The sequence below is a fragment of the Triticum dicoccoides genome, chromosome 1B (genome assembly GCF_002162155.2).
Source record: "Triticum dicoccoides isolate Atlit2015 ecotype Zavitan chromosome 1B, WEW_v2.0, whole genome shotgun sequence".
NCBI classification, from domain to species: domain Eukaryota; kingdom Viridiplantae; phylum Streptophyta; class Magnoliopsida; order Poales; family Poaceae; genus Triticum; species Triticum dicoccoides.
In genome coordinates this window covers 660,116,962-660,126,334 of record NC_041381.1, presented here as the reverse complement: position 1 = coordinate 660,126,334, position 9,373 = coordinate 660,116,962, and the positions used below count along the sequence as shown (strand labels likewise).

General features: G+C 46.7%; 1 protein-coding gene and 1 non-coding gene across 2 annotated transcripts; one reads left to right on the top strand and one right to left on the bottom strand.

Moving 5' to 3' along the window:
- Nucleotides 1-701: 701 nt before the first annotated feature.
- LOC119311554 (glycosyltransferase BC10-like) lies at nt 702-5,466 on the bottom strand. The gene is made up of 2 exons (XM_037587197.1): nt 4,600-5,466; nt 702-1,585 (listed from the first exon to the last, which is right to left on the bottom strand). Exons 1-2 carry the CDS (start codon nt 5,350-5,352, stop codon nt 944-946), a joined length of 1,395 nt encoding a protein of 464 aa, XP_037443094.1. The 5' UTR covers nt 5,353-5,466; the 3' UTR covers nt 702-943.
- A 2,101-nt stretch (nt 5,467-7,567) lies between these two features.
- On the top strand, nt 7,568-7,641 carry TRNAV-CAC. The gene has a single exon. It is a non-coding gene; the product is annotated as a tRNA-Val (tRNA).
- Nucleotides 7,642-9,373: the final 1,732 nt, after the last annotated feature.

The window sequence follows — 9,373 nt, the reverse complement described above, 5'->3', positions numbered from 1 at the left end:
TTTGTTTTGTTAATTGCTCATTGCAAGGAATTGCAATGTTATTGACGATTTGATGGCTGGGAATGCTGATTGCCAAACAGGGTTGGAAAGTTGCACAGTTTTAATGTCTATTAGGATCTTGAGCAACAGTTTATTTGTTTGGGACTGCTATTTTCCTCTATCTGTATTTTTGGACCGAAGGTTTGTTCATTCCCTTTTTGATGTCTTTCCACATTTGTATGTTTCATTATATGTGAAAAATATAGGACGCAACATCATATAGAGAATTTCTGCACTGGGAATCCGTACAGAATAATCAAAGAGGCGGATGGGGGAATACAAATATGTCGACACTTACAGAATAATCAAAGATAGAACTGGTGTTGAAACATGTTTGCCCCGTTGCAACGCACGGGCAGATACCTAGTCACCTATAAGAAATACTCAATGGATTGGTGACAATAGCACGTGAAAATGATGTGTGGGAGAAGATTAATTACAGAGTTATAAACTTATAATTGAAGATTTCATTTCCAGAAATACTAGACGGATTGTGTTTTCCGGTAAAACAGGAGGTCAATTTATTGGTTTAGTACTGACCTTTACTAATTTAGCATGAATATTTGATATATTGCTAAATATTGTATGAAGTAACACATTTTGAAGTTATGTTATTAAGAGGGTATGATTTATAGTCATATGAATTTTTTCAAATTTCAGAGCCCACTTTACATTTTGCCCGAGGGCCCAAATTCATGGAGACGGTTATGTACATTGGCTATTACAAAATGAATTCTAAAAGGACGGATTAGAGAAAATGAACGTATATCCTTAAGTATACATAGTATAGAGAGCTGCTTTACAGAAACGTGAACATTAGTCAAAGAATTGTGTGATAATGTATCCTACTTAGAATTTAAAAGTTGAATTGTTCTTTGTCTAATCCCGTATATGCATCGATCCTTCAGCCAAAGCCCATCACCTTCGGTGCGAATCTCAAGAAGCGGGTGAGCGAGTTGGGCAGGAACTTCCTCGCGAACAAGAAGCAGACGGTGGTGGTCCTCCCATTGTACTCACATGTCGTCCCGCCCCTAAGCCACTGCAGGAAATCCACCGTGACCTCCATCCTCGTGAACCTCGACGGGTGGGGGCCGCCATGGGACCAGTCAACCCACGTCACGGTTCGTCCGGCGGCCGCCTCAGGGTGCCGGATGTGGAGGAACGTCGGAAGGTAGTGCTCGTCGGCGTAGCAATTGCGCTTGCAAAACTTTTTGAAGACCGGGAAGTAGACGTCGTCAGCAACGACGTCGACGGCAAGGGCACGGTCCATCTCGAACCACTGTGAGCCCTTGCGCCACTGCCAAGGGATGATAGTGGGTGCCATGCCACGCTTGTATCGGCCCCGGCCCGTCCCGCCCAGCTCATCATAGGACTCCATGTACACCTTGGTGGAGTTGATGAGGTAGGAGTAGACGGTGGGGAAGTCGAAGAGTGGGACGTGTGACTCTGATAGGAGGATGAAGCGGGCGTTGGAGTGGTCCAACAGTGCATGCGCCAAGAGACGTCGTTCGGCTTCCACCATGCTTATGTGGCCCCATTTTACCTCCTGTTTGTGTAACAATGGCAGCATGTTTAATGAAATTGTATGATTATAAATACTATAAGCTCTCTTTAACAATATATCATGATACGATGATGATCTGTAGTCAAAATAACTTCATACACTCAATGATGTGTGACTCTCTTTTTTTAAAGGTATGATGTATGACTCTTGTAATTTTTAGCTAATTTAGTGGTTCTATTTTTCTGGTTCTGTACGCAAACAGTTTTTTGTGTGGCAATGTACTTTTTTTGCGCGGGGGGAGGGGGCATTGGTTTCAGGTTAGTCACACACAAAAAAGGCAGTGGTTTCAGTTAAAAGAAATAGAAGAGGAAGCTCTTTTTAAAAAATACCATTTGTATCTACTATATGATGTCTGAGAATACACGCAATCAAACTTTGTTGCCATGTTTCAACATGTGAGATCAATACCAAAATATTTGTAGTAATATTTTAAAAAGATTTTACTGGCATATTCACGTGAAAAACAAAGTAATTTTTTCATAGTGTGGACGGTGTATAGGTCCAACATAGTTCTATGTTGTAACCCCTTTGAACATTTATCGTACAAAATTCAGGTGATTCTCTAGGCCCCGTGTGCCGTGTACACATGCATACGTGAGCGACAGGGGATGAGAGTAATTAATTAGGACGATCCTCAAGGCCCAAGACATGCATGCATACGCAAAGTGCACAAGATATTCTTTTCTTTCAGGAAAGATTTACTGGAAAAAGGGTAGTACGTATGCATGGTCACTGTCCCCATACGTAAAGTGCCCAAGATGTTTCCTCTCGAGATCCATGCTATGCGTCTAGGTTTGCATGTTAACTACTCCCTCCGTCCGGAAATACTCGTCGGAGAAATGCATAAAAATGGATGTATCCAAAACTAAAATATGTCTAGATACATTCATTCCTCCGACAAGTATTTCTGGACGGAGGGAGTACAAGTTTTGTATGCGAAATTGCTTCACACACGACACTTTTGCGCACGACCTATCTGCAAACGATAGCATCAGCTAAGAAAAGAAAAAACAATTGCCTCATGTGTGCAGCCTCACTATTGGCGCTGTGATCGTGATTCGTGCATGCGTCGGCCGCAATCTATCGTGTGTACGTGCAATAGCGCGCGCTGGTTTGTATGTCACACATAGCTAGATTGTCGATCGATCAAAGGCAACTGCGGTGCGTGAGGGTGTGGTGGTGGTAATGCTTCGTGGTTTTACGCGGGTTGAAATTAAAACAAATTGTTTAAAAGTGGTCAACCTTTGGAAATCGCGCCAGAATTCGCGCTCTGTAATAGCGCCGTTATTTTTAGATATTGAGGAGCTTGTTGCTCAGTTTACTTATCTTGACATTCTTCATGTAAGGAGACATGCCAATGTCCCTGCCCACCTTTGTGCAAAACTTGCATGCACATTGGAGGTGACAGAGTGTTGGATGGACTCCCCCCGGATTCCTGGTCACCAGCCTTATGGCTGATGTGGCCGGTGGATCATCGTATGAATAAAAAGCTCCTTAATTCCCCGCAAAAAAAATAGATTGTCGATCGACCAATCGCCTTCCAGTTTCACCTTTGATGAGCTCTTGCCTGATGACAACTCGGAAGGCCAGCGTGAACTGCCGTGAGGAAGCCGGTGCGCTGTGTGGTGGAGATGCATGCCGAGTGGGGTGAGGGTGGGGGAGGTTGGCAATAGGGAGGGTCGATCGATGATCACGAGGCATGCCATGCAAGAAAGGTATGGCTTCGACTTCCATGGAGAGCACCGGGACAACGACCACTCACTTCCCTAAAATGTTGGCTTCGTTTACATAAATGATCGAGTCGTATTGCATGGGCCACTGTGGAACCAATGTAGCATTGCGACATGTGCACATTGAAAACTTAAGAAAAATTGTTCTCATCAGAGAACAAGCGAAAGAAACTTGTCGAAAAATATACTAGGAGTATTAGAAATGTCCGTCCCTCCGTCCAAGTGGCTCTGTCTGTGCAACTGTGGGGTTGTCGGAGAGGTTGATGGCGAGGAAGGCCGGCCCACGTGAGTGCCATGAGGCAGCTGCGTGGTGCTTTACGTGTCGTTGTTGTTGTTGTTGGCTAGCTAGGTGATCGAGGTCCGCCGACGAAGCGCCCGAGGCACGTCCATCGTGCACGTGATGGGTGGAGGCGTTTTGGGAGCTAACGAGATAATTAAGCAAAGCGGCAGACACAGTTTTAGCTTGGGTAGTAAAATGAATATTAACCATCACGACCGTGGTGTATGCAAATCAAGGAAGATACAAGAAAGCGAGGCGCTCACGGTGATTTCGTCAAAAAAAATTAACGTGATATAATGTCAAAAAAAAAGAGGTGCATTTTCCATCCTCAAGTAGAAAAAAAACTTCCCCTCAAAAAAAATAGAAAAAAAAACCCGGTTTTCTAGTAGAAAAAAAAAGGTCAAGGAGGCAAGCAGCGTGTAACTTGAAATCATAGAGTGGACAGAAACCAAAGCGTCGTTTTCTGATCTAAAAAAAAAAACCGTCGTTTTCCAGTTTCTTGGTTGTTTTCCAGTTTCTTCGGATGAACCGCGCGATCCCGCGCCGCGTGTGGGACTCCGAGCCTCCCATGTGATGGCGTCGATGGAGCCAAGACAGGACGGAGCATCCACAGTGGTACTAGTACTAGTACGACCAGTTTAAGTTAACCATGGTCCCCTGACACCTACTAGCTGCCTCAGATGGATTTTCCATTTTTCCTATCCTTCTCCAAGGAAAACGACGACACTCGATCGATCGATCTCGTCGTCGAAAACGAGACGTCTCGCTCCACTTTCCGTGTGAAATCAGGACTGCTGATTGAAAGGTCAAGCTGTGCATGCATGCATGCATGCACATGCTTTTTGAAAGCCCGCCATGTGAGAGTCGCGTCAATGCTTTGGAAAATAAGCTAGCTAGCTATGCCAAATGCCATCCAGTGGGCGTGTGATCGTCATGATTGTGTGCACGTATGCACAAGCAAGCAATTAATACAATGCGTAACGTACCTTGCTGGGAATGTGTCGGCGGTGTAAGGCGGAGCCGCTGTCCGGGGCGGCGGCGGCGGAGGCGTTGAAGGCCGGGTCGGTGTGGACGTAGACGGAGTATAGCCCGCGGTGGCCCTCGAAGAAGCGCTCCCACAGCGGCGCCATCGGCAGGTCCCACTTGGCCAGGAACAGGAACGCCACCTTGGGCGCGCACCCCGCCGCCGCGCGCACCGTCCTCGGCGCCGCCGCCGCCAGCGCCATCAGCCGGTCGTCGTCGTCGACCACCGCCCGCTCGCCACCCTCATTAGTAGTGGTCACATTCACAGGCATAGCCGCACGCTTGTTGGCACTGCCGGCATCAACCACCGGCGGCGACGGCGGAGACGAGACACCGGTTGCTGGTGCCGCCTGTCGTCGTTGTACTGGCGGCGGACCCGCATGCCTTCTAATGCCTGCATGAGCCACCGGCGGCGAGACGGCCGGTGCCGCCTGTGGGTGCACTTGCGCCGGCCGCGGTGGCTGCCGGCGGCGCACCTCGGTGGACACGTTGACGGGGGGCGACGGGAAGAAGAGCTCGAGGGCGGCACCTGGTAGAGCCGACGACGCCGTGGAGCCCATCAGGGACAGGGTCGCCACGATGCCGAGCGCGAAGCCGAGGGCGAGGGGGATGGCGACGAGCAGGGGCTTGATGGAGCACGGAGTCGACATGGCCGCCGCCACCATCCGCGCCACGGCACGCTGCTGCTGCTGCTTATGGTTGTCCTTTGCGCTCATGGCCGCCCGCCCGCCTGCCTAGTGGCTAGCTCTGTGTCGTGCGGGAGACGAAGGGGCGACGGATCGCTGCGGGTTCACGGCATGGCATGTAAAGGCGAGCCGGCGGGGGCGGCATCTGGGGCCGGGCGGTCGCCATTCACCGGGGTGTATAAATGTAAATAAATAAACAAATTCGTGAATAGTGTTAGTGGGAGGAATCTTCGGGAGAGGGAGGGGTCGCCGGCTGCCGAATTGGACCGGGGGAAAGGAATGAGCTTCGATGGGCCCACCGGGAGGGAGATGACTTGGTCCTCCTGTCTGCTTCTGGATTCCTCGTCGCGCGGTTCCTGCCGTGCATTGAACCACTGCACCCGACTCCTTTCCTCTCCCGTCCCAATTCACGCACGCGCGCCAGCATCCAAGGACCGTCTGAACAGTTGGACTGCATGATCAATGGTGTGTTTAAACCCCTCACGGTGGGGTACTACTATCATAAATCGGTACCGAGAGAAAAGTCTAAAATAAACCCAAACTCATATGGCTCACTGGAATTGAACCTTGAACTCTTCAACGGGACGCTTCTACACGCGCTTAGCCAAGCCACCGGTCCGCCCCATCTCCGATAGCCTTTGGGCCATGGGGGCACAGAGGATCTCGGTCTCCCACCTGCGAGAGGGACCTAATTCCCGTTCTTGTTAGATTCGGCGTCTTTGGTTGAGGTTGTGTGATGGCGGCGATGTTCCTTGGTAGAAATAATGTCTTCCACGTTCTATTGTCATACCGACGGTGCGTCTAGCATCGTCGGAGGGCGTGTGGAGGTGTGTCTCCATCAAATCTTACGAGATTCGGTCGATGTTGGCCTTCGGTGGATCTGTTTCATCTGGTCTTCGCTCATCTTCGTTTGAGTGTTTACAGTTTTGATCCTTCTGATCTACGATTTTCTTCATCAACGATGATTGCTGCTCTGGTGCGCTGGTTCTATGAGGACTTAGCACGACGATCTACTACGACAAGGTTTGTCAGCTACAGTGAGGAAGGGGCGATGACGGCAGCGCGCCTTCGACATGCCTTCGGCTCGCTGCAGTACTTGTAGTCGTCGCTAGTTGGTCCAAGGACATGGTTGTATCTTTTTATTATCTTTATTATTCTTGCACTGTCATGATTCAAGATAAATAAATTGAAAGTTTCTCGCAAAAAGATTACAATAAATGTTGTAGAATTAAGAAAAAACACCTTAGCTTCTCATGCTCCAACCGCAGATGCTAACGATGGCCTCTAAAAAGACCTGCCTCCGCCCTTGACGCTTTATCTCACACTGCAGAAGAGAAAAACACTCAAGCGCCCGGTTCCCTACTTTGCGTCGATGTCGGGCCAGGCGCCAGGATTCGAACGTCTAACTGTCGATCGGCCAGTAAATCGATCATGGCGCCTTACCTTACCTTTTACCTATCCTAGGTTTTTTTGCGAGAAAAAAACTTCTAATTTATTCATCATCTGTCAAGACAGTGTGAATAACACTAAAAGTAAAAGTTACATCCAGGCTTGCCAAGGGGGCATGAGTGAGGTTACCACGCCAGATCTAGCCGAGGCATTCGCTTGCGCTCTGCCACAAGGTCCTCTCACATTCTTATCCATTTCAGAAGGCCATCTTTCTCTCAAATTGCTTGTAAATGATTCAGAAAGTTAACTCTTGGGCCTTGCAGTCGATCGTTCTCCACTCCACTCTTACGATGATTGCCAACATCCATGCCATGGCATACGGTTTCTCTTCTAGGAGCTTTAGTCATGTTTATCGTATGTCGAATGTCGTGGCTCATATTATAACTCGTTCGCCCGAGTTATCTATCTTCCCTAGTGTACAGGGGCAGTGCACACCCTTTCAAATAAGAATGCCCCAGTTGAGTGTGTCTGGATAGCGCCCCTACTCCGCGGTGTATCCGGGGCGGGGAGAATGCCTCAGTTGTGGCCAGATAGTTAGTACCCCTACTCCGCGGTGTATCCGGGGCGGGGAGAATGCCTCAGTTGTGGCCAGATAGTTAGTACCCCTACTCCATATTATAATCCTCGTTCGTGAGGCCAACCGACCTAATGACACCGAAGTCAATTTCCTATACCATGGTCCTTTTTTTTTTTTGCAAATGTCCTGTAACATGGTCACCTTGCCAAAAATTGCCTTACAGATCGTGCGAGTGCTTGCACCAGATATGTAGGCGAGCTCGACATTCAGTAGCATGATGTCTGGGTGGTGTAGTTGGTTATCATGTTAGTCTCACACACTAAAGGTCCCCAGTTCGAACCTGGGCTTAGACATTCAGCTTTTTTTTCTGTTTTTTTTTGTTACTTTTAGATTAGATACGTTGCACAAAAAAGGTCCTTGGCAACTCAACTTTTTTCCTTCACATGTCTTGATTTATTATCTTACCAAATATACTGAGCGTAACACCTTCAGACAGACCAACTTTCCCATGAGAGCCAAATGTGGAACGAAAACCATTATTCAGAGAGTTAACCCTCCGACGGTTAATCGTTCTCCAGTCGGTACGGTGATTCCCAAGATCAAGGCCATGGTAGACATATTGTAGCCAAGCTCCGTGCTCCGATCGCTCAAGAATTTATTGTTTGGTTTACTTAAGCGTGAGCAAAAAATTATGAAGATATGTTAGCAAATTATGCAAGGTGTTGGCAGCGTTGTACACCTATTCCTTTACCCTGCAACATAACCGAGGCACAAAAAGCAGTAGAAGTGGAAACCAATGGTCAGTTGGGAAGTGAAAACTGGCAAAGAAATGAACAAGGGGCAGGCACGTTGCTGACTTGGTTTTCATGGTCAAATATTTATCTCACAAGCACAGATATTATCTCCTCTTGGAATCATATTGGAGCTTGCTTAGCGTCGAGTAAGCGGAACTTAGAGCGGCCCTATCTGGCATGTATATCCGTATCACTCTCGACACGCCCATCATTTTGAAAACTGATTGTTCCCCTGTGTCTTCTGCTTTTGGAAGAGATTGTTTTGACAGGTCACCCCTTGTGTTGACCTAAAGAAGGAGGCGGTCAACGTCTCGAAGCTACCGGTGAAGTTACAGATATCCAAGATCAAAAGGAGGGCCAATATAGTGGCTCACAAGATTGCAATGTTTTGTTTTGATAATAGGTCTATTGAATTTTTGTAATTCTATGGCAAATTTTGTAATGAATTGCACGAACGTTTTAAGTCAATTAATACATGGTGGAGTTTTTCAAAAAGAAAAAAATAATGTCGCAATGCATATTTTAGCCCGCTCGTGTGGGTCATCTATCTTTCCTAATGTAACTCCGCGGTGTATCCGGGGGAAGTGCACATCCTTGCACTGCCCCAGTTGAAAGGGTGCCCTAGTTGCGCCTGGATAGTACCCCTGCTCCATATTATTTTCCTCATTCATGATGCCAACCGACCTCAATGACACCGAAGTCAATCTCCTGTAACATGTTTTTTTCTCTTTGCGAAAGTCCTATACCATGGTCACCTTTGCCAAAATTTGTATTCTCTAAAGGAAACTACAATGAAGCAAAACACGCAGTTAATAAGCTAGCAATTAGAATCAGATAGTAAATAGTACTCCCTCTGTCCGGAAATACTTGTCCTCAAAATGGATAAAATGAATGTATCTATAACTAAAATAAGTCTAGATACAACCATTTTGAGGACAAGTATTTTTCGGACGGAGGGAGTACATCAGTAGGCTGGTGGCTCTTTTAGGGTGTGTTTGGTAGCATGTATGGACCTAGCCTAATTGTCTTCTCTCATCCATGTTGAGTGTAGATATACTGAGCTGAGACTTTGTTTGGCAGCTTGCATGTGTTTATGTTGTTTTTTGAAAATTTGAAATTCTGAATGTATTTTTAAAAATTGAACATATTTGACATTTTGATTTTTTTTGAAAAGTTTAATCAAAATTTGAAATTTTGAATATTTTGTAAAAATTAATACAAAATCTGAAATTCTGAACATTTTAATTGATAATTTAAACATTTTTTCAAAATTGATTTTTTGAAATTCTGA